General features: G+C 40.4%; 1 protein-coding gene across 1 annotated transcript; it reads left to right on the forward strand.

The window, feature by feature from the left end:
* Positions 1–2,091: 2,091 nt before the first annotated feature.
* Positions 2,092–24,842, forward strand: SLC40A1 (solute carrier family 40 member 1). The gene is made up of 8 exons (XM_061433100.1): positions 2,092–2,443; positions 2,931–2,998; positions 8,239–8,398; positions 10,556–10,671; positions 11,931–12,057; positions 20,383–20,625; positions 21,444–22,097; positions 23,217–24,842. Exons 1-8 carry the CDS (start codon positions 2,401–2,403, stop codon positions 23,528–23,530), a joined length of 1,725 nt encoding a protein of 574 aa, XP_061289084.1. The 5' UTR covers positions 2,092–2,400; the 3' UTR covers positions 23,531–24,842.
* Positions 24,843–25,153: the final 311 nt, after the last annotated feature.

Consider the following 25,153-nt stretch of genomic DNA (forward strand, 5'->3'; position numbering starts at 1 on the left):
AATTCCTCAGAAGGAGGAATAGCTAGTCCGTCGGGTCTTGTGACTTCAGTGGTGCCTTTGTAATCTAGACTGTCAAGGCCAGGAGATTACTGTCATTTTGCATTTTGTGTATTTTGAGGAGTTTTATTCCATTTTCATTCTCAATTCCTTTCCATTTCATAAGCCACAACTAATTATCTTAACCATTTCCACTAGTAAGAACTGGTTGTAGCTGTGGTGTTACAGATCTTGCCTGTTTTCTTTCCAAATTTCTTATCCACATGCTTCACGGTAGTCTCTCGCCTCTTCTTTTTGCCCCCATTCTCTCGTTTTTTGACTTCTGAGGACTCCTTGATGACGATGGAAAACAGAGTCTCTGCCTCACATTGTGAAATGTGCATGACTTAGCTACTATTCCAACAAACATTTCTCAGACAGTGTGGGCCGGAAGTAATTTTTTTTTTTTTAACCAACCGAATCTCCTTTAAGCTACCTGGAAGTTGGGGGCAGCACAACATACTTGTCTTGTGGCAAGTACAAATTAATGTAAAGCACTTGGGGGTCCTCATTGCTGAGAGACTGCGGTGAATCTCTGGTGCCTTGTTTGAGGACCTATCAACAAAATTTATCTCCTGGAAGAGACTGCCATAATGTGGAAGGTGTTTGATTCCTCGGTTCCCTTCTTCTGCATGTGCCTCATATGAGGGTGCCTTGGTTTACTTCTCAAGGACGTGTGGGTACATTACCCTATTTTCCAACTTTAGAAGACAAACCAAAACCTCTCTAGGAGTGAAGAGAAAGGACTTGCAAGTGTTGTGAAAGAAACGGGGAAAAAGAGGGCTTGAAAAGGACAAAGGCAGTTAAGAGCAGCAGCTAAACTGTAAATCACCTATCTCTGACCTCCAGACCACATCCCAACGCAGTTCAGCTGCACCCCGCCCCGCCGACCTCTGGGGCTCTTGACTGAGAGTCTAGATACAGGGCACATACATATTCACTTGTGTCTCCTTTCACTACTGGGTGGCAGTCTGGCCTTTGCGGGGAGTGGAATCTGGCTGGAGTTTCAATGTGTAGGGTCCAGTCCCCAGGTTTCGGCGAGACTGAGAAGGGTAAGTTTAACCTGGGGGTTTTAGGGGCTCCAGGGATTTTGGCAGAGAGGTGGTGGAAGGGGGTGTGGAAAAGTCAAGAGAGGGTCAAGTCTGGTGTTCTTTAAAGTTTTTCACTGGCCCCTCCAGGAGGCCACCGAATGGCTTTATCTGGACAGGGACACAACTGGGATAACCGGTATTCCTGGTAACTGCCTGTCCCATCCTGGGCCACTTGGAGGAGAGATGGGGAATGGCCATGTGGGTGCGGGCAGGGCTCAGGGGGCGCTGAGACAGAAGCAAGCTTGTTGGTAAAGGAAGTGCTCGGGTGCTTCCTCCTGGTTGCTTCTCCAGAAGGACATGGAGCCCCTAGCTCTGGGCTGGGGCTGGGTCCCTACGTCGTTTCGGGACTTCACCTTTCCAAAGGCTCCGTTTACTCCTCTGAAGAGGGCTGGACTCTGATCCCGGCGCCCCTTCCTGCCCTTTGATTCTAGTTCTTTGAGGGAAGCCCCGCCATGAGGTCCTGGGAAGGAAAGACATTCTCTGCCAGCAGGAGGGCCGGAACGGCAAGGCCAGGAAAACGGCCTCTGTGACACGGATTCTATTTATTTATCTATATTAAAAATGATTTTCGTTAAAAAAAAAAAGGATGTTTCCCCAACACCTCCAAGCCGACTGGCGCTTTGCACGACGACTGTCGACCGTCGGCGGCAGCCCGCTCCGCGACCGACCAGGCCGCCGGTGCGAAGCGCGGCTCCGCAGCCGCGGCCCGGGCCTTGGCTCTCGCCTCCCCCAACACCGCCCAGCCGGCTGGCTCCCGGAGGGCGGGTAACCCGGCGAGCACAGCTCGTCCGGCGAAAGCGCTCCCAGGCCCGCGGGTCGTTTGCGGCCAGACGGACCCTAGGGCGGCGGGTAGGCGGCGACTCTAGGAAGGGCGTGGAAGGCTGCGGGGCGCCTGGCCTAGCGCCGCGGCGGCGGCCGGAGCTCCGCCCCCGTCCCCGTATAAGTGGCGGCCCAGGCCCGGCCCGCGGCGGCGGCGGCGGCGGCGCAGGGCTCCCAACTCGCCTCGGACGGCCTGTTGAGCCTCCCACCCGCTTCCATAAGGCTTTGCCTTTCCAACTTCAGCTACAGTGTTAGCTAAGTTTGGAAGGAAGACTAAAAGAAGACCCCCGGCCGTTTTCCTTTTTGTTTTTATCATAGTCGTCGTCAGAGGCTTTTTGCACAGAGCTGTTGTATTTTCGGCGGTGCTTTCTTCAGTTTCTTGCACTCCTGTTGACAAACACCTCAGCAGGAGCAGCAGGAACAGCAGAAGAACAAGCGGGGGGCGTCGGGTGTCATGACCAGGACAAGAGAGCAGAGCCGTCAGGGAGGATGCTGTGGTGAGTAGAGCCCACGCTTGGGGTAGAAACTGGTTCGTTGGAGACCGGCAGCTCCACGCAGGTTTTGGAGGAATGTGGCTCAGCTGTTAACCAGCGTGCTTAGCAGCTCTTTTGACTCATGTTTTGGTGGAGGTTAAGGAAGAAAGGAATTTCAAGGTTTGGGAAAGGAGTTTGCACACAAACGAGGATGGAATCGACTGGACAGTTTGGATTGCCTTGTTAAAAATAGAATGGAGTTTAAGACTGTTGAAACAAGAGCTTTCTTCACTGTATGTGAAGTTTTGCAGGTATTGACCAATAATAATTGACCTCATGCTGAACTTTTCATTTACCCACCAGTTTCCAGGTGACTTGATGAAATCTACATGGTTTGCCCCACAAAGCAATTTTTAATTATTGTATTTAATAAGAGCAAATGAATGAATATTCCAACCTCAGTTCACTCAGGTGACTACGCTTTTTATCTCCCCACTGTGTATCTTTGCAGGATCCTTAGCAAACTACCTGACCTCTGCAAAATTCCTTCTCTACCTTGGTCATTCTCTGTCTACTTGGGTAAGTGATGATTTACAGTAATTCTTACAACATACTTGCACAATTTCTTGTTTCCTTTCATTTGGGCCAGTTGTATTAAGCCACCTTCCAGTTTTGTCATGCACCTGAAGAAATCAATTGAACACACATGCTCTAAGTTATTTTCACCAAAGATGTTTTCCCATAGGTGTTAGTGAATGCTACTTAATTGTTAGGTTATCATACTTTATGTAGACCAACAGCTATCCAAAGACAGGATTAAAAAGGGCAGGATTATCTTCATTACTTGTATTGTATTTTGCCTTACAAGGCTTAATAAATGGTAATATCTGCTACCAAGAATGGATGAATGTCTCATTGATATTACTTTCTGCTTTTACATATTTTAAGGTATTTGTTTATTTTCTTTTGTTAAGATAAGTTCCAGCATACCACACTATGAAAATACAGTAGAATAATGGCGTGACTAACAGGCTAAAAATAGCAGTTCTAAGATTAATGTAAATATGATGGACCCCAATAACAAATATCTGAGAGATGAAAATTCTGGTCTTTTCAAATGTTATCTGTAGCTAGATATATGTGAGACATCTCAGTCTATCTTAAAAGCCATCATCCAGTGAAAATGAGCAGCTGATTAAGTCGCCCTCTGACTTCTTACATGGTCTTGGAAGAGTCCCAGTGTTTTCGTGGGCCTGGGTTCTTTCACCAACACCCCCTGACCTCAAAGAATAATCCCCGAAGGATGATAGATGTCTTTTTGATTATTAAATCACTTTGGTGATTAAAATCTTTTAAACAATTGGTCTTATTGTTTAAAGCAATAAATCTGAGTATATTCTATTCATGTGTCATGTGTGATAGTTACAGAACCATAAGTTTCTGTTTTACAGAACTGTAAGTAAGGAGAATGAATTTTGAGAATAAATTTTGTGAATGCTATTTTCTTTTTAAAGTGGAAACTTCTATTGGATCATCCTTAAGACGTGAATGCAAACTATAGTATGAGGAAATCTGTACCCATGCCCTTGGGAAATTATTAAGCTAGGTTATCAGCTCTTTAAGAAAGAGCAGTTCAAAGATGGCTTTTTAGAAAGGCCAGCTTCTATCTCCCCAGAGGCTTAGACAGGGATGACTCTGCAAATACATGTAAACAAAGTAGACTTGGCCTGAGTTCCATTTCCGGTAACTGATGATTCTAAGTAGAAATCGAGTGAAACTGCCCTTAATTAATTTAAATCCAATTAAATTATTCTTCCAATTTAATTCAGTAGTATTGAGTATTTTTTTAAAAAAGTGTTACGTGATGGACGTAAGTGTCTGAAATTCTTATCTTGTGATCTGGACCTATCTCTTAGGCGAAGAAGATGCCTAACTTCCAAATACTGATCAAGTTTTAGATTTATATGACCTTTCGTTAGTAGGTTGACAGGTCAGATTTGCCAAAAGAGTGGAACTGTGATTGTTCCAGGAGGATTTGTTTTTTGTCATACAAAACACAAGAAAAATGACAGATGCTTACTCCAGTCTTAAAGATAATTGAGCAAAAGGAGTTCTTGTGGGAAACTTGGATTAAAACAAGACACAGCAATTACAGCCATGTACGGTTTAGTGGATTTTCACTTCTTGGTGCAGAAGAGTGCAAAAAAGGAATGCTCTCTAATGCTAGATAATTCTGCCTTTTGAGTGTTGTCTCCTGTTTGACGCTTTGCCTGGTTTTATTCCAACAAAATATATGTATGCACATGTGTACAAATCTGTCTATCCATTGCCCGTGGTTTCCTGTACACTGAGTATATAGGTGTTAGGGTAGAAGGTTATATTGGGTTAGATTTGTTTGAGGTTGAATGCTTTTTGTTTCTGACTTCATTTCTTTCTGCCAGTGGATCAATATATTTTACTCTATGCTATCAGAATACAAAATATGGTAAGAAGCGAATCCTGTTTTCAAGGAACCTATGAAATAATTTGGTACGGGTTTTAAACAATGTATCTAATTATAAAAAGATAACTTAACAGTGTAAGGCGGTGAAAAAGGGTGGCCAGTGTTACTATCTTATGCATCATGCTATGGACTGTCTCCATTTATGTGCCAGATGTCTGCATGGTGCCGGCTCTTAATTCCTTGGGTTTCTACTCATAGGTATGCTTCATGCAAAATGCCACCTTCCTGCCCCACCCTACTTTATTTTTCCATGTAGCATTTATACCACCTGGCCTACTCTGGGTTTGCTTTAGGTCTCTGTTCACTGGGATGCAAGCAGCATGAACATAGATCTTGATTTTTGTGTACTGCTGAATTTCTAGTGCCTTCAGTATGGTTCGGAGAAGGCAATGGCACCCCACTCCAGTACTCTTGCCTGGAAAATCCCATGGACGGAGGAGCCTGGTGGGCTGCAGTCCATGGGGTAGCTAAGAGTCGGACACGACTGAGTGATCTCACTTTGACTTTTCACTTTCATGCATTGGAGAAGGAAATGGCAACCCACTCCAGTGTTCTTGCCTGGAGAATCCCAGGGACGGCGGAGCCTGGTGGGCTGCCGTCTATGGGGTCGCACAGAGTCGGACACGACTGAAGCGACTTAGCAGCAGCAGCAGTGTGGTTGGGTACATAGTAGCCTCTCAAAAAGTATTCAGTGCAATAATGACATTCATTTGGCCTTTGGCTCAGTGCACTGGATGTAGATGAACATGTAAACAAATCCTCAAAGTATGATGAGAGCTTGTGGGAGGGCAGGAAATGGAGGTTAGGAAAGAATGGATGGGTGGGCCTGAGAGCTCGCTTGGTCAATATTTACAGAGACTTTACCTGATTCTTGGGCTTTGTGAATATTGAGCCTGTTACTTCTTAAAGCCTGAGCCTTTGGAAATTGGAGCAAGTGGAGAAGTTTTATTCTTCTCCATCAAGGAGGAGGCAAGAGAGAAAACTTTTGTGGCACTTGTTTCAAAGTCCTGCTTTAAAAAAACCTAAACAAATTCTTTTGGAAAAAAATATAGAAGTAAAACAACAAAGAAAGGAAGAAGCACCTACTGTATAGCACGGGGAACTGTATTCAAAATCCTGTGATAAACCATAATGGAAAAGAACGTGAAAAAGAATGTGTAACTGAATCACTATGCTGTACACCAGAAACCAGCACAGCATAGTAAGTCAACCGTTCTTCAATGGAGTAACTGTACGAAAGGAAAGAAAGAAGCAATAGGAATAATATTTCTTATTCTTTATGATAAATTCTCTCATGGAGGCAGGCTATCATTTGAGGCATTTATGTGTTTTTATCTTTTTAGAGGATGGAGATTAGGATAAAGCACCTCTGCTCTCCTCATCCCATTTTCTTCTAATCAAATATAAATTTACTTCTCATGTTAAAGGTTAAGAAAATAGGTTAATTTGTTACTCTTATTGACATTTTTATCTTAATGTAAAATTGTCTTTTTATTGTTTTCAAACAAGCTGTATCGTATATTTTTAGTCATTTAGTATAATGGTATTTGAAATGTTATTCCTACTTAAGTGGAAGAAATTTTCCATTATCAAAGCAAACTTTAAAAAGCTGTATGAGAAATACGAATTATGGTTCTAATTAAACCTCAAACTTCTTGAACATTCATGTAACAAATCTAATGTACCAGAACATTATGGTTGATGAATTAGTCTTACTCTGTACTCATTTACAGCCAGGATTCACCGCGCATCCATTTCTTTGCTGATTCCACAGTTATTTGCTGTGCTTCTAGTCTGGGCTTTTGCCCTGTGCTGAGGCTTGTGCTAGAGCTCACATCCCAGACCATCAAGTGAGAATCAGTCTTTCAAACACGGTGCTTCCACTGGTTTCCAGATGTTTACTTGTCTGGATGTTTACTGGTTCACCCCATCCCTCAAGACCCTACTCTTAGGTTAACTTTGAGCTGTGGTTCTAAATAATGTTCATAATCCTCTACACCAAAGCTTCTGTACCTTGGCACTATTGATGTCTTGGCCTGATTAATTCTTTGTTGTAGGGACTGTAGATGCCAGTAGTAAACCCACCCTCACAGTTGTAACAACCCAAAATAGATCCAGACATTGCTAAGCAATCCCTGGAGGTTCACCCCCGTTTGAGAAATACTGGTCTATATGAAGTTTATTGTAAATGTTTGCTACAATATGCGCTTCCATTTAACTTGGGATGCATCAGATTGTTGTCTTGGCTTTATTAAATGTTTAAAATCATACGACATAGCAGGATAATACATTGCTCCTTATACACTAAATTTGTTGAGAGGATGTTAAGACGTTGGAAAGAACTAGGAGTGTAGTACTACTTCCAATCCGTAACTGTGGAGGCTAGCCTGGGAATTTATTTTCCTGTAGTGATTCCTCATAGTGATAGGTTATGATAGAACATTATTGTCCTGGTTTAGGTTAACCTTACAAGTCAGCAGTGGGGCCTAAAAACTCATAATAAAGTCCATTTTAGACTTCTTACACATTAATTTGCTCAACTCATTTAAAAGTTTCTGTTACTTATTTTGCAGCAGTGAATTCCAGCATTTCCTGTATACTCTGGAGAGAAGAAATAGTTTTTCTGTTTTTTTTTTTCCCTTTTAAAACTCATCTATGTCAAAAAGTTAAATTATTTATGTATTTATTTCTGACATCTTCATATGGTGCCAGAATTTGAAAGTATTAACTTCATCTTTTTGATTGTCCTGATGTTTTATGTCTTTGAAATTTATTTCTGAAGTAGAACATGGATTTTAGAATGTTATAGGTAAAAGAAACTTGAAAGGTAATGTAGTGCATTCTTACCATGTACAAGTTGGGAAACTAGCTTTTACTTGACATCCAAGGCATACTGATGTTTGTAAACTACGATACTGTAGTTTCATTCTGGTTCAGTAGCAAACTCTTTTATGCCTCTCAATCCCAGGCCTGGCTAGAAACCTGATTAAAAAAAAAGGGAACAGGTTTTATCTCAAAAAAACCTTCTTGAACTTGGAAACTATGCTTTTCTGGAATGATAAGTATGTTTGTTTCATTAATATGCTTTTTCTCTCAGGTTTACCTAGTCATTGGGCAGGAATATTTTCCGCTGTGCCTGGATGAACAGTTTTAACACCTGACCACGTTCAATCCATAGAGGAATTGTTGACTTTGAAAATCTCCTGATAGAGTCGGAAAATGCTCTTTTGTTAGGGAAACGATTTTTTGAGTGTAATTGGCTAGAAACCCCCACCGCCCGAATCTGTCAGCACCTGTTCTCCTGTCCTGTTTCCAGGGGGACCGGATGTGGCACTTCGCGGTCTCTGTGTTCCTGGTGGAGCTCTACGGAAACAGCCTGCTCTTGACGGCGGTCTACGGGCTGGTGGTGGCAGGCTCGGTGCTGGTCCTAGGAGCCATCATTGGCGACTGGGTGGATAAGAATGCCAGACTGAAAGGTGAGTGGTGTCATGGGAGCCTCTGTGTTCATGGGACCAGTGCCTGCCCTAGAGAGAAGCCACTGGGACTCACCCACTGAACCTCTGCAGCCCCTGCCTGGGTGGTAGGGTGCTCAGGGGCAGCACCCCTGCTTGGAGGGTCCTGGGACTCCCGCAGAAAGATGGGATATCAGGATATTGAGTTTACAGATTTGGGGAGGTATCTTTTTTGGCTGTTCATAAATTACAAATGTTAATGATTAACATCATAGCACTTTTCTGTGAACCATGTTAAACATTAAAAGTTTACTTAACTCTGGCATCTTTTTAACCAGGACTTGCATTGGAGTTCACTTAATATAATGTTCCTGGGACAGCTTTAACATCTGTTTTCTGGGGTACTATGTTTCATATAGGCGGGTGTTTAGGGGAAATGGAAACAATGGGTTTAAAAAAGAGTATCTGATCACAGCTGAATTATTAATTTTTTAAGAAAAAAGAAATGATAGTATACTGACATTAATCTAGAGCATTAATCCTGAAATCATTAAGTATTGTATAAGAAAGAGAACAGTTCAGTTATTCAGAATATAAGGGCAATTTGGATAATAATTCAGGGCAGAATTTCCCAGAATTATTCAGTTGATAATGCTAAGACCTGGCCATGTCTGTCTTAGTCATTGGGGAAAGATTGAGGTATCTGTTTCTTTCAATGCAGGATGACTGCCCTTGGTTAAAGAGCAACTGGATTATCAAATTCTAGGACTTGATGCTATTAGTAAAATGGCCAAGATGGACATTATTTTATTTTGAGAATCAACAGACCAAAGAACATATAAAAAAAGGTTTTGTATCCTAGAAAAAAAATTCCCAGTTATTTACATCATTATACATAGGGGCATGGGAATGTTATATATAGAGACCTTTAATCTTATGATTGTTGAACACTGAAATTGTAAGTTAGGAAAGAATGTTGAGTTGGATGAAGAGGAGTTCGGTGGGATAGCAATCTTGCACTTACCCGATGTAATCAACTCATGTGTCTGCCTCCATGAAAATCTTTGATGTCTCTAGGCTGAGTTAGCTAGAGACACTGTTTTTTCTGCACTCTCATTACAGCTTAGTTACTATCTCACTTATGCTCTTACAATTATCTGTTCATTTGTGTACCCTTCCTGTGGTCTGTGGGGTTCTGAAAGCCAAAAATCTCATTCAGTTGGTATTTAAGCCTTGTACAATAAAAGGATGACTTATATGTTGGGATTTTATTTCAAACTAATTTCAGAAAGCAGTTTGTTTTGTCTCGAGGCTTTGATATAACCTTCTAAGCCAGAATGAGCTTTACTGTCCTTAAAGGCAAGAGCTATAATCATACCTTTCATATACAGCCCTCTGTGTTTTTCAGAGTGCTTTCATGAGTATTTTATTTGAGCATCATAATGACCCCATAAAGTAAGGAAGGCAGATAGATGTGTATTATATCCTCACTTTATAGACACAGACACAAGAGTTTAAGTATGCTGCCCTAGATCATCTGTGTAGTGAGCGGCAAAGGAAAGACTCCATGGTGTCCTTTCCTGGTATCCTGACCCATCCTTGTGTCAGCTCTTTGTCTACTCGGATGCCTCACTCTCAGAAAATTGGCATTTTCTCTGAGGAAAGGTGTAGTTTAGAATTTCATAGCAAAGCAAATAGCTTTAGTGTTCTAAAAGGAACACACTGCTGCCTTATTCTTGGCAATTTTTTATATGTCTTTCCTACTCATCCGTACCATCTTATCAAATTCAGCCCACCATCTAGGAGGTTATGAATTTCATGACCTCTTCCTTAGCTTCTTCCACGTTCTTAGTTTTGCCTAAGCTACAAAGGGCTGAGACGTGGGTCTTGTTTATCTAATATAGTTCTGTTTATGACAGTATACTTTCAAGAAAATAAATGAAAATACGGTCGTTATGAGTGGCTTTATCAGGGAAAATGAGAAGTACTTCTTTATTCTGTCTGCAAGTTTTACTGGTCTGACGTGATATGCTGGGTCCTGCTAGAAATAGTTCAGGTAGGAATGTTTTCATTTCTTGTAATTTGCATATGCATTAATACAGTAGAACAGTGATGCATGGATGAAAACAGCTCCGTTGAGATGCTTTGGTGTGTGAACACTTTGTTTCTCCTTCTGTGTAGTGGCCCAGACTTCACTGGTGATCCAGAATGTTTCGGTCATCCTGTGTGGAATCATCCTGATGATGGTTTTCCTACATAAGAACGAGCTTCTGACTATGTACCATGGATGGGTTCTTGTAAGTTCTCAACAAGATTTTTGATGGCAGAAAATTGATGTATCTGTTAGTGATAAAAGAGGAAAACTCTCAAGGCTAGGGAATGTCTTTTGCAAATAAGCCCTGTTAATTTTAATCTCATAGTTTCGTTGAGTTAGACAAGGCTGTGATCCATGTTACTTTAATATCCCCTACCACTTTTGTTTGGGTTTTTTTTGCCCATAACAGGCATTCATTATGTGTTGTTTGAATTTAAATTTTGTTCTATTGGTTTTTTTTCCTTTTTTGTTTTAATGGCAGTTCAAAGAGTTTATTACATAATCCAGTTGCTAGCTTTCAGATCATTAGTATTAACCTATAATTTGTTCACACCATATAAGAAATGTTATCCATATATATAAATCAGTCATGATTGTGGTCCTCCAATAATAATTGGTATTTGTATTTGAGGACGTGAGTAGATAACTTCTTACACTTTAATCTCATGATAGCTTGACAGAAAAGAGCACAGAAATGGGTGTAGTGGAAAACAATACATTTGGTGTCACTAGTAAATCTTAGGTATATTTGAATTGATATTGTAGAGTTCCAAAGCTAGATGGACAAGAAATCTTCTACTCTATTCCCTTTATTTTGTTGATGAAAAAATGAGGCAAGGTGATGTTAGCTGATTGCCTGTGGTCATGCAACTGGAAAATGTCAGAACACTGATTTGAATGCAAGACTTTTCACTTCCCCTTCAATGTTTCTTCCAAAGGACATATTTATGGGAGGAATTAAAAACTACCCTGAGGTTAACACTGTGATAACTAGGTCATATAAATGTGCATATGACTCTTTTGTATCATGTATACTACGGATGGGGCTTCCCAGGTAGCTCATTGGCAAAGTATCCACTTGCCAAAGCAGGAAACGCAGATGTGCTTTGATCCCTGGGTTGGGAAGATCCCCTGAAGTAGGAAATGGCAACCCATGTCAGTATTCTTGCCTGGAGAAGTCCATGGACAGAGGAGCCTGGCAGACTACAGTCCATGGGTCACAAAGAGTCAGATGTGACCAAGCACTCAATATGTTTTTGTACCACAGAAGATACGGATTAGAAAGATATTATGCCCTTTAACTTGACCACTGCTATCTTATAGTTTCATGTCTACAAGTAAGATGATTTTTTTTATAATTTATGAAATTAAGTTAAAATAAAAATTTTATTATGCTACCAAAGACCAGTCGGTACAGTGTAGTAACACTGACATTTTAATGTTTTTCCTGTAATTCCTTAGACTTCATGCTATATCTTGATCATCACGATTGCAAATATTGCAAACTTGGCCAGTACTGCTACTGCAATCACAATCCAAAGGGATTGGATTGTGGTTGTTGCAGGAGGAGACAGAGGCAGATTAGCAGGTAATTTGCTTTTCTCTTTCTACCAAATGGTTTATATTAGGATTCACTTTAAATCAGTGGTAATAACTGAGGCTTAAGCCTTTTTTTATGAGTAATTTTAAGGAATAATAAACTGAAAGAATAGTCTTTTTCTTACATTATCAATCTTAGCACAAAGATGTATCTCACTGTTAAGAAGCTAATTTATAGGCTAGTGACCTTCTCTTTTATTCTATGAAAACCTGGCAAATAGAAGAATATTTCTTTTGAGCTTTTTCTTTCTAATACTTAAAACAGTGAATATCTGACATGAATTTTATCATTATACTATGGTTATTATTACCAGTACCTATTGGTCATATTGTGGATATTACTTTTATCCAAACAAATAGAAACAAATATGTGGCTCAGCTGGTAAAGAACCCTCCTACCAATGCGGGAGATGCGAGAGATGTGGGTTCAATTCCTGGTCAGGAGTATCCCCTGCAGAAGGAAATGGCAATCTGCTCCAGTATTCTTGCCCGGGAAACTCCGTGGACAGAGGAGCCTGGAACACAACAGCCCATGGGGTGGCGAAGAGTCGAACATGACTGAATATGCAGCACACACACACACAATTCTAGGATAGACTCTAGAAGTTAATTCCTTCAACTTTAAAGTTATAGTTGATAACTTTTATTACATTATGTATGATGCACTGTAACTGCTGTTTTGAAGACTAAAGAAGTAGAGGATAGAATGTAGGTCTTACAAAGCTTGCATTTTAGTTGTCCATTGGAAATGTACAGGAGGGCAAACAAAGGCTGAAGGGTGCTTACAGAGCAGTATATCCATTACATCAGTAACACCTGGGCTTAGAGTAACCTACTTACTCAATATTCCCTACTTACCTCCTACTGCATAGAGCACCCAGACACAGATGGATTGAAATCGTGCCGAGTAAAGGAGGAATGCACACTTATTTACCCATCAGGTCAGCTGGGTCAGCTCTGCTAGTCACTGAGATTAATGGGTATCACAAACTCATTGCCAACCACCCTGACTGACAAGACCATTCCTGATCACTTTAGTGGCTTATCCCAGGACACAGAGGCTGGGGTTAGCAAGCAACTTTGTTTGACTAGACATGTGGTTTAAAAAAAATAGTTGAGAGAAAGGGAACAAAATCTGTGAAAGGTCTACATGAAGAAAAAGAAGGATTTGCTTAAGTCATCACTTTGTGATAGCAGTAATAACACTGCTTCAGATAGAGATACCACGGTGATTTTAGAGGTCAGTGAGTATGGAAGATGAATTTAGCACAGGAAAGCCTGTATTGCAGAAAATTCTCTCTGGAGCTAAAGTAGTGATTCTCATTGATTTTTCTTCCTATGATCATTTACTAATAGGAAATAATTCCATATCTCTTTTTGTCACATAGAATTAAAAGATAAGATTTTGTCCTTTTTAGGGTATTTTTCCCTGTTATTTTCTTTCTCTTTCAGTGTGTTGTTTTAAGGATGTAACGTATGTCCATGTTCTGAAATTCAAAGGGTACGAAAGGATATGTTTTAAAAATAGATCACATATATCTGTTGAAATGTATTTGGGGGAAAAGTTAGTTTTTAAGATGATTTTCTTTCTCATATGTGAATTTTTTAACTCATGCTGACTCTGTGAAGTGTGTAGAGTCTATAATTGGGGAAAAAAAAAAAAAAAAGCCCCGAGTAAAGAGAAAGTTACTCAGAATCTTTCACATCAGATCAGATCGGTCACTCAGTCATGTCCGACTCTTTGCGACCCCATGAATCGCAGCACGCCAGGCCTCCCTGTTCATCACCAACTCCCAGAGTTCACCGAGACTCACGTCCATCGAGTCAGTGATGCCATCCAGCCAGCTCATCCTCTGTCTTCCCCTTCTCCTCCTGCCCCCAATCCCTCCCAGCATCAGGGTCTTTTCCAATGAATCAACTCTTTGCATGAGGTGGCCAAAGTACTGGAGTTTCAGCTTTAGCATCATTCCTTCCAAAGAAATCCCAGGGCTGATCTCCTTCAGAATGGACTGGTTGGATCTCCTGGCAGTCCAAGGGACTCTCAAGAGTCTTCTCCAACACCACAGTTCAAAAGCATCAATTCTTTGGCACTCAGCCTTCTTCACAGTCCAACTCTCACATCCATACATGACCACAGGAAAAACCATAGCCTTGACTAGACGGACCTTTGTTGGCAAAGTAATGTCTCTGCTTTTGAATATGCTATCTAGGTTGGTCATAACTTTCCTTCCAAGGAGTAAGCGTCTTTTAATTTCATGGCTGCAGTCACCATCTGTAGTGATTTTGGAGCCCAGAAAAATAAAGTCTGACACTGTTTCCACTGTTTCCCCATCTATTTCCCATGAAGTGGTGGGACCAGATGCCATGATCTTTGTTTTCTGAATGTTGAGCTTTAAGCCAACTTTTTCACTTTCCACTTTCACTTTCATCAAGAGGCTTTTGAGTTCCTCTTCACTTTCTGCCATAAGGGTGGTGTCATCTGCATATCTGAGGTTATTGATATTTCTCCGGCAATCTTGATTCCAGCTTGTGTTTCTTCCAGCCCAGCATTTCTCATGATGTACTCTGCATATAAGTTAAATAAACAGGGTAACAATACACAGCCTTGACGAACTCCTTTTCCTATTTGGAACCAGTCTGTTGTTCCATGTCCAGTTCTAACTGTTGCTTCCTGACCTGCATACAAATTTCTCAAGAGGCAGGTCAGGTGGTCTGGTATTCCCATCTCTTTCAGAATTTTCCACAGTTTATTGTGATCCACACAGTCAAAAGCTTTGGCATAGTCAATAAAGCAGAAATAGATGTTTTTCTGGAACTCTCTTGATTTTTCTATGATCTAGCGGATGTTGGCAATTTGATCTCTGGTTCCTCTGCCTTTTCTAAAACCAGCTTGAACATCAGGAAGTTCACGGTTCATTTGTGCTAAATATCTACATAAATAAATAAATAAATAACAAAGCAAAGATCCCATGTAACTTTCTGGGACCTTTCTGACTATAAAGTGATATTCCAGGAAAACAACAAAAATACGACTGGCCACTTCTCAGCTGTCTTTCTTTATTTGAGGAATTATTGCATAATGGAAGAATCTGGGCTAACCAGTCTATTTTCTGGCACCCCACTCCAGTACTCTTGCCTGGAAAATCCCATGGACGGAGGAGCCTGGTAGGCTGCAGTCCATGAGGTTGCTAAGAGTCAGACACGACTGAGCGACTTCCCTTTCCCTTTCCCTTTTCTGGAGTTTCTCGAGTTTAAAAAAGGAAGGAAGCTGCCTGTTGAACTCTTGTCCACTGTGGATTAGTTTAGGAAGTGGTGCTGTTTCAAATTCAGCTGCAAGTACAGGATAGAGCCTAAAGAAGCTCTCCGTGTTGTTTTTCCTCAAGTTTTGACCTCCATATTTGTTTAAAAACTAATTAAAAACGGTCCTTCAAAATAGGAGCAGATAATTATTCCATGCTGGGGATCAGCAAGGCTCTCACCATGGATTTTGGTACTATTCCTGCTGTAAGTCAGAGATACAGAAAAGATAAAAAAAGAGGAGGGTAAAGGAAAAATAGAAGAGAAAGGGGAAAAGTACACTAGGAGGGGACTCCACCTGCCGCCTGTGCTACCTCTGGTTTTGTGTCTCTGTGCACAGATGCACATCTGTTCCAGGCAGGAGTAATTTATGTTCATGCAGGCCGATCTTTGAGGTTGCTGGCAAAGACTGTTAGAAACCAAGTGGGAGACTGGGCAGGACCAACTGAACGCATGTGCATCGCACACGTGTGTGTGTGTGTATGTTGTAAAGTGTATGTGATGGGGTAAGAGTGTGCCCATTAAGAGGGAGGGTTGTCAGCTGGAAGCTAATTGTTCCCAATCCCACATCCCAATGTTTCTTGTTTTCAGAGTAGTTTATAAAAGTGGAAGTTTTATCACTGAGGGTAAAGAACAAGAGAGATGTTCCCTGGAAGGTTGAAAAGTTTTATAATTTCAGTGCATCAGGTCAAAATATAGTTGTTACCATCCAGTTTAGACAGCTCCAGAAAAGGTACTCTTTTTCCACATACATACTGTTAATTAATCTGTCAACTAATTTATCTAAGTACTTTAGTTAGTTAGTGTCTAATTAAAGCCTTCTCTTGAGCCATGACCCTTAGCCTGTCAAATCTGTTTGAAACTCACTTCCTTTCCCTGACTTTTTATTCCATCTGTTGTTTTATTTCCTTCTTCATTTCCTTTGTTAATCACTTTTTGTTCATAGTGTCTGAGATTTTTCTTGTCCATCATTCCAGAGAAACATCTGCTGGTTGGCTTGATCAAGTAAGGTAGATACATTTCTTGTTTGAACTCCATTGACTGAAAATTGATTTCATATTTGAGGTAGACAAACCTGCGAGGTGCTATTTGCTCAGCAAATCTGTTCTTTATTATTCTATGAGATATATATCCTTTATAACAGCAAGTAGTTACTGATGTCCTGCTCTGTCACAGCTGCAGCTGAAAACAGTTAATTGAAATTAAATGAGCACACTTTTGTGTGTTTGCATAAGAATCAATACAAGCCTGTGAAAAAGAGTATGTTTGCACATTGAGAGGACCAGTTCTTCTCTAGCCTGTTACCAGTAAAATGGTTAGGTCTGTTTCAAAAATTATTTAATTAATTCTACTTCAGAAAAATGAAATCTCTTTTCTGATACTACATTACATCTAAACATTATTAGCTTCCTTAGATAGAAGTTTCTAAATTTTGATAATAAAGAAAAGAAATTGGTGGCATTAGGAAGTTTCATGAGCACTTGAAAAGGGAGGTAGTAAAAAAGTAACAAATCATTTTAGTTAAATTTCATTGTTGTTCTGAGGCCTTCAGATCCAAGTGTATGTTTTCATTAGTATTTGATTTTTGAATTCAAGTTATTGAGTTATTAGGAGCAATCCTACGTTTCCATGTTAGGAAATTATTAGCAGGGGCAGATGGAAGTTAATGAGGCCTCTGCAAAATTGGTTATGTATAAGATCGATGAAAACTGCCTTTGCTTCTCAAGTGAAAGGTGAAATATGTCAAAGTTCTCCTGTTATCATGCAGGTGTTCTGCATGCATAGGACTAATTGGAAGGCAGTTGAGGACCAGGAAGAGTGCGAGAAAGAATAATGACAGTTTTCTGTTAATGTGCCAATTAGTCACATAATGCTTTTCCAAGGTGCCCCACGTGATTGATAAGAACTTTCTCAGTTTTCACTCTGTGAGATAGAAAATGAGAAAGTAGGTTATTTTCTTGATTTCCTCTCCTTTATGCATCTCGTCCTCCACTCTAACTCAGCTGTATGTTCCCATGGTCATACCCAAAGACCTTGTTATCACTGCGAAACCCTCCCCTTCGCTAATCTCAATCTTTGGCATCCAAGACTTGAACTATACCTCCTGCCTTATCAGCTCCCTCCTCCTGGTTCCCCAGCCACAGCAGTGCTCCAGCCTCATTGGCACCTACAAGTCATCGATTCCAGTACCTTTCCACTGCTCGTGACCCCCTCTTGTCTCCTCTCCTTGCTGCTGCTGCTGCTGCTAAGTCACTTCAGTCGTGCCTGACTCTGTGCAACCCCATAGACGGCAGTCCGCCAGGCTCTGCCATCCCTGGGATTCTCCAGGCAAGAACATTGGAGTGGGTTGCCATTTCCTTCTCCAATTCATGAAAGTGAAAGGTGAAAGTGAAGTCGCTCAGTCATGTCCGACTCTTAGCGGCCCCATGGACTGCAGCCTACCTGGCTCCTCTGTCCATGGGATTTTCCAAGCAAGAGTACTGGAGTGGGGTGCCATTGCCTTCTCTGGTCTCCTCTCCTTACCCAGTTTAAATTCCAAACTCAGTGGTTCCAACCATATGAACACCTCCTAGTATACACCCTCAGCTCACTTGGCCTCCTCTTCTTTTGTTCTTTTCCTTTCCTAAGATCCTGCTTAAATCCAACTCTCCATGGTAGCACATGGCTGGTGAAAAAAAAAATGCACAATTTTGCTCACTGCTCTCGCTTAAAGTTCATGACCACTGGGTTCAAGCCAGCCCTTTCATGCTGCTGTGTGATCATACAATTGCCTCTGGCCCCTTCCTCCTCCCACTGTCCTAAAGGACTGTGTCTCACTTTTTCCTCATACATTCAGTACCGCCTCTCCCATCCTCACTTTCGCTGATGACCTTGTCTTGCATTCTCCTGAGAAAGTGGGAAAATGAGAAGAGGATTTTCACGTGCTCCCATCTTCACGTCTCTCTTCCCACTTGCACCTACAGCCGTTCACATGACCTACACTCCTGAATTGCTTGTGGTCCTATCTAAGAACAGCTCTGCAGCTTGTGCAGTAGACTCAATTCTGTCCTTTCTCATCTACTGAATCATTCACATTAGCATATAAACATGCTGTAACTTTGCTTATCTTAAAAATGCCCTTCTTTACCCCCTCTATCACTCCCATTTCTTTATTCTCCTTTTGAACAAAACTTAACCAAAAGAAATATCTGTGTTCACTCTTTCCAATTCCTTTGCTTGGTTGGGGCCTTGCTTTCCATAATACCGGGGCTGGGTGGGGTGGGGGGGAGCGGGGGCAACTTTCACATTGTGAAGCTGGATGGTGCCACTCACTTAGAATATGATAGAAATGGTGTCCCCTGGAGTCGGCACCAACCTCTTTAACCAGCTTCAATCAGGCATTTGCCCTTATTGCTCACCAGAACTATTCTTTTTAAGGTCCTCAGAACCTTCCATGTGACCTGTCTAGAGATGCTTCTCAGTGCTCATCTTTCTTGACTTAACGGCATTGATTGCCAATTGATCACTTCCTCCTCTTTGAAACATTGCTCCCTCTTGGCTTAGGACACTACACTCTCCTGGTTTTTCTCCTCTTTTGCTCGTTCCTCTTCATCTTCCTGACCTCTGAATATAGACTCAGTCCTCAGACCTTATCCGTCTATACTCACTCTCTCGGTCACCTCCAGTGTCTTTGGTTTAAAAATCAAGCAGCTGGTGGTGACTCGCAGATCTGGTACCTACTTCTTCTCTGGACTCCAGACCTTTATGTTTAATTGTCTGCTTGACAGAGCCTCTTGAATGTCAGTCGACTTAGAGAAATCAACATCTCTAGAAGCAAATGCTTATTCTTTTGTCCAAACCTGATTCTTCTGAAGTCTTCCCTTTCTCGGTAAGTGGAAACTCTGTCCTTCCAATTGTTGCTCAGTATGAAAACTTTAGAGTCATCTGTAATTCCTCTCTTTCTCTCTCATACCATATCTAATCTGTTTCAAGTCTTCCTGATTCTCCTTTAGATTATATCCAGTGTCTGTTTCTCTGTTTCCACTCTTACTGTCTTGCTCCCCCTCCGTCGTCTCCCACCTGTCTCCTTGGCTCCACTGTTGTCTACACCCCAACCTGACCCACGCACACACACACACACACTGCACGCTGTTTTCTTATCACAGCAGCCAAAATGAACCTTTAAAAATACAAGTCATGTGGTACCACCTCTCTGTTCATTAGCTTCGAAAGGTTTCCTGAGTCATCCGGCATAAAAATTGATTTCCAAGTAGTGGGGTAAGATCCTGCATGATTGGGCCAGTCCGTCCCTCTCTGACCTCATCTCTTATCCTCTCCCTTCCTCATTCTGCTGCAGTCTTACTGTCCTCACTGTTCCTGTGGGCATGCTCCTCCTGTTCCAGGATTTTTGCACTTGCCTTGGCCTGGGATCGTCTTTTCCCTAATACCCACAGGACTCACTCTTTTACCTCCTGTTGCTTCATGCCTTTGCTATGATGTTCTCTTTTTTTCCGTGAGTTCTTCCCTGACCTTACCATACATAGGACTGAAGTTTCCCCCTTCCCCTGAGCACTCTCTATGCCCTTCTTTTGCATTATTTTTCACTCTAGTCTTTAATGAACATCTGACTTGCTGTGTATTTATATGCTTGTTGACTGTCTTTGTTTTCCCATGTGAGTATAAACTTCATGAAGATGGGAAGCGTATTCATTTTTTGTCATAGCCTAACTCACGATAAGCATTAAATAAATGCTTGTTGAAATAAATGAATATAGAGTTACTATTGAATTCATTTTAAAAGAGCTGATGTTAGACTAACTTACATAATCCTAGAGAATCATGATTTTTGAGGCAAGTTTAATGTGACTTGCTCCAAACAGCAATTGATTTTCTAACAAAATAGTTTGCTTGCAGAGTGCTTTTAGAAATTTACATCTTAGGAATCAATACACTTGATTTATGAGTTGCGTTATGTACGTGGGCAGTCTCTCTTTGATAGATTTGCACACTTACCTGCCTTTTTCACCTATCTCTGTAGATATGAATGCTACAATACGAAGGATTGACCAGTTAACCAACATCTTGGCCCCCATGGCTGTTGGCCAGATTATGACATTTGGCTCTACAGTCATTGGCTGTGGTTTCATTTCGGCATGGAATTTGGTATCCATGTGTGTGGAATACTTTCTGCTCTGGAAGGTTTACCAGAAAACCCCTGCTCTAGCTGTGAAGGCTCCTCCTAAAGAGGAAACTGAGTTGAAACGACTGAATTTATACAAAGGTAAACTCAACAAAATGTTCGATCCCTTTATTTTGATCTTATTTTGATTTTATTTGCAGATCTTGTATGTTGGTTGAGACCAAAATACATGTGAATTTATGTCAGGTTTAGTTATTATTGATGGTCTGCATGAGGTTAACTATATCAACATGGTAATAAGTTAAAACCCAGTCTTTTGAGGATCTGTGGAACAAATCTGGGTTGAACCTCAAGGGGTTGGAATGGGACCTCTGGCCCTTTTTCTTAATGTGAATAGCAGGCACAGAGGGGCAATTAATTGGGGGATGGGCAGAGTTGGGCATGGTAATGGGAGGAACACTGGGGGGAAGGAGAAGAGAATTCCTAGAAGTCTGTAAAGAAGGGAGTTGCCTGCCATTTGTGGGACAGTGGAAGAGAGTGAGGATATGAGGGTGGGCATTTTTCAAGAAGAGAGGAGGAAGTTAGGCTTCTGAGCAAATGGAAGCTTAAATGGGCCCCAGACATAAGGTTGTGTATTTTTCTCAGACAATTATTAGATTTTATCTGTTAAGTTTTCCTGCTGTTTACTTTGGTGGGATTATAATTCTGAGAGACAGGGGGAATGGGGAGGGGAGAAGTATCAATAGTATTTTGTTTATAATGTAAGTACTTGGAGTTTATTGCTTGGCTGAAATCCTTAGATGAGTACAAGAAAATACATATTATATTGTAGTAGCCGAGGGTGTCCATGGGTGTGCCCTCCATAGGTGAGGGAATGGGGAGAAGAAAATTACTGAGTAAGGTAGTTAGCTTTTTCTTCCATGTCCCCTCCCTCAAATAATAATGTCTTTTATTAACAGAATCTGAGCCAAAACCCCTGGAGGGAACTCATCTAATGGGTGAGAAAGACCCTGACATCCATGAACTTGAACATGAGCAAGAGCCAAGCTGTGCCTCCCAGATGGCTGAGCCCTTCCGCACTTTCCGAGACGGATGGGTCTCCTATTACAACCAGTCTGTGTTTCTGGCGGGCATGGGTCTTGCTTTCCTCTATATGACTGTCCTGGGCTTTGACTGCATCACTACAGGGTACGCCTACACTCAGGGGCTGAGCGGGTCCATCCTCAGTATTTTGATGGGAGCATCAGCCATAACTGGAATAATGGGAACTGTGGCTTTTACGTGGCTGCGTCGAAGATGTGGCCTGGTTCGGACTGGTCTGATCTCAGGGCTCGCACAGCTTTCCTGTTTGATCTTGTGTGTGATCTCCGTGTTCATGCCTGGAAGCCCCTTGGACTTGTCTGTTTCACCTTTTGAAGATATCCGTACTAGGTTCATTCAAACAGAACCACTTTCAGTTACACCTACAAAAATACCTGAAATCATCTCTACAACTGATACGCACATGTCAAACGGGTCTGTTCCTGCTAGTGTTGTCCCAGAGATGAGTTCTAAATCCGTGCCTATAATCTCTGTCAGCCTGCTGTTTGCAGGCGTCATTGCTGCTAGAATCGGTAAGAAGTCTCCTTTTGTATATTAATGAATTAAAGTGTCTTTTTGCAATGGAGGGTCAGATAATTCAGCAGAAATTGGGCTAAAATATTCCCTGAATGTTAATTTAAGCAAAATCCACTCTTTATTCTTATGTATAATCCAGTCATTTATTATGAAAATTTAACTTTATAGTTTGAAAGAACCTGTATTTTGTAGAGTGTGTATGTATATATACTTTCCTAAAACATGGTTAGGGCTTGAAGCTTTTTACTGAGTGGATATCTTTCTCTTTTAATGTAATTTAGTTAATTTTTAAAAAGATATTATCAATAATAATTATACTTTTAGTAATTTAGAGCCTTTTTATTATTATAACTCTACCAAAAGGACTGTAATTTAGCAAATAGTTCAATGCAATAAAGTTAAAAAAAGTGGGGTTTAAATTTAAAAAAATAAGACACAATAGTTAGAGAAAAATCCTTCAGAAGTCTTCTCTAGCTGATGTTTCTTTGTTGTATACTTTGCCAAACAAATGATTTTTATAGCCCTGAAAGGAAGCATAATGTAAAAACCTCTTACAAAGGAAAGTTTAAGTAATCATTAATAGACTACTGATGAATTAACTCTGTCTGAATTCGTTCTTGAAATGAAACCATATTTATCTTGTGATACACAGCAGTTCATTAATTTATTAAGGATATTAATATTAAAGCAAGACAGCTTTATTGTAGGGGCTTTAGGACTGAAGCAGTAAATGTATTAATGGCTTAAAGTTTCCTTACACTTTAAACCTAACAATATATCAGGTCCGTTCATTTTAAACTTTAAAAATACTAGTAATTATAATAGGATTTATTATGTCTCTGATTTCAGAGTTTTGCCTTCAGAGTATGAATAATCACAGAAAAGAATTATTTCTTATGGCTGTAAAAACAATTTCTTGAAACCAGTAATAGCACAGTATTTATTAATGAAAAATAATTCTCTAAAACTCAGCTATGATAAATATACATATGGTGACTTTAAGGTAATAGAGTTAAGTATGTATTTTGTATATGTCAACAGATATTTAATGTATAGTTCTGAAATGTATGGCTCTAAGTTAAAATTAAGTTTCTAAGAAATATCTTTTATTTTAGGTCTTTGGTCCTTTGATTTAACTGTGACACAGTTGCTGCAAGAAAATGTTGTTGAATCTGAAAGAGGCATTATAAATGGTGTACAGAACTCCATGAACTATCTTCTTGACCTTCTGCACTTCATCATGGTCATCCTGGCTCCGAACCCTGAAGCTTTTGGCTTGCTCGTGTTGATTTCAGTCTCCTTTGTGGCAATGGGCCACGTCATGTATTTCCGATTTGCCCAGAAAACTCTGGGCTCCCAGCTTTTTGCCTGTGGTCATGATGATAAAGAAGTTACAGATGCAGATCAAGCTAATACTTCTGATGTGTAAGACAGTTCAGCTGTTGCTGCCCCTGTTACTAGATTATGTAGAGCACATGTGCATATTTTGTTCTTCAGAATTCCAATAAATTGCTGGGTGTCTCTCTCTGGTTTGACCATAGCTATGCCTTGAGGGCCAAAAGCTAGTTAGGAAACAAGCCAGGAGAAATGAGCTGGTTAATTTCCCTTATATTTAAGGATAGAAAAAAAATAGAGAAAGAGAAACTCAGTTTAAATACAGAGACTAGAAGAGTAACACTGACTTTCCCTATTTCTCATAAGAGTGTAAAATTTTCCATAGGAGAGTGATTAGTCAGGTGAATTAAGTTATTTTTTGGCAGATATTTATTATCTGTACTAGAATTCAGATATGTCAGTTTGCCTTAACACTCTTGTTCAAGTCTAGTTAATTTACTTAAAAAAAAAATCTTATTCTCAGTTATACTATAAAAACGAATTCTCTTCCAAGTTTGAAAATTAAAGTTGGATAACCAGTATTATCCTCGTTGGTCCTGTTGCTGTTAAGGCATTGACATATATGTGGAGGAATGAAATACTTAACTAGAATTCTTTAATAGGGTTTATGGTTTAACTTTAGAGAGCACCTTTGTATTTTTCTTATCAGCTAGGGCAAAATATTGTATTAAGCATATGTAGCACTTCATAAAATGGCTATTGTGTAAGCTACAGGTAAAAGCAAAGCTATAGGGTAGATTTATAATACAGTGAAGGCATGAGGACTTCAAACGTGCCGGCAGTTTGGCCATAGAAACTGGAAGTTAAAAGTCACATGAAGGTCAAGATCCAGACTTAACTCATGCCACTGTCCTTCAGGATCTCTGCCTTGGAGCATGAGGGAGTTGGCAAGTTAAATGTAGAAAGCAGGCCCAAACTTGGAAAGGTTTTGTTTTTGTAAATCATTTGGTTTACTTTTAACATGCTCAGTAGAACGTTTTTACTTTTACTGTTTTGTACCCAGGAGTTATTTTTACCTAGTCGTAGAGCAAAACTGTTCATAAATGTATCCCTTTCAAATGTCTTTGAGAAAAATGGAGGGAAAAACTCCTTTTATATATATATTTTTTCAAAGCTGTTTTGCAAGTCATTTTGCAGCATGCCAGTGCCAGCGGCATGCCTTGCCCTAACCATTCATGCACTTTCATGGAGACTGCAATACATTGCACTGAGCACTTTCTCTTTTCTTGAGGTTTAATCTTTTTCTTCTTTCTACAGTATGATGTAATGATTTGCCATGTTGTAAAATCTTTGTAAAATATTTCTATATAAAAACATTAAAAAAAATCTTGACTTCTTTTTCCTGAGTTGCGTTCCCTTGTTGTTTAATATTGCTTTTGTTAACAGAACATCTGTTTTAGATACTATCTGTTTCTCTCTAAAGATCTATAATGTTGTAATAATTCACACTTTTAAGTGTTATCTCCCTGCTCATATGTCTAGTTTATGGTGGCTGGGATAACAGTACAGTAAACATGAGCCCCAGAACTCATTCTTTGACCTTGAAGAAGTCACTTTAAGCTCTCTTGAATTCTATTTTTTCTTCTGTAAATTGGAAGTGTTATTATAAAACCAGCTGTACCTACATCACAGTTTCCCTGAATGAGTCAAGTAAGGT

This window comes from Bos javanicus, chromosome 2 (genome assembly GCF_032452875.1).
Source record: "Bos javanicus breed banteng chromosome 2, ARS-OSU_banteng_1.0, whole genome shotgun sequence".
Classification (NCBI taxonomy): Eukaryota; Metazoa; Chordata; class Mammalia; order Artiodactyla; family Bovidae; genus Bos; species Bos javanicus.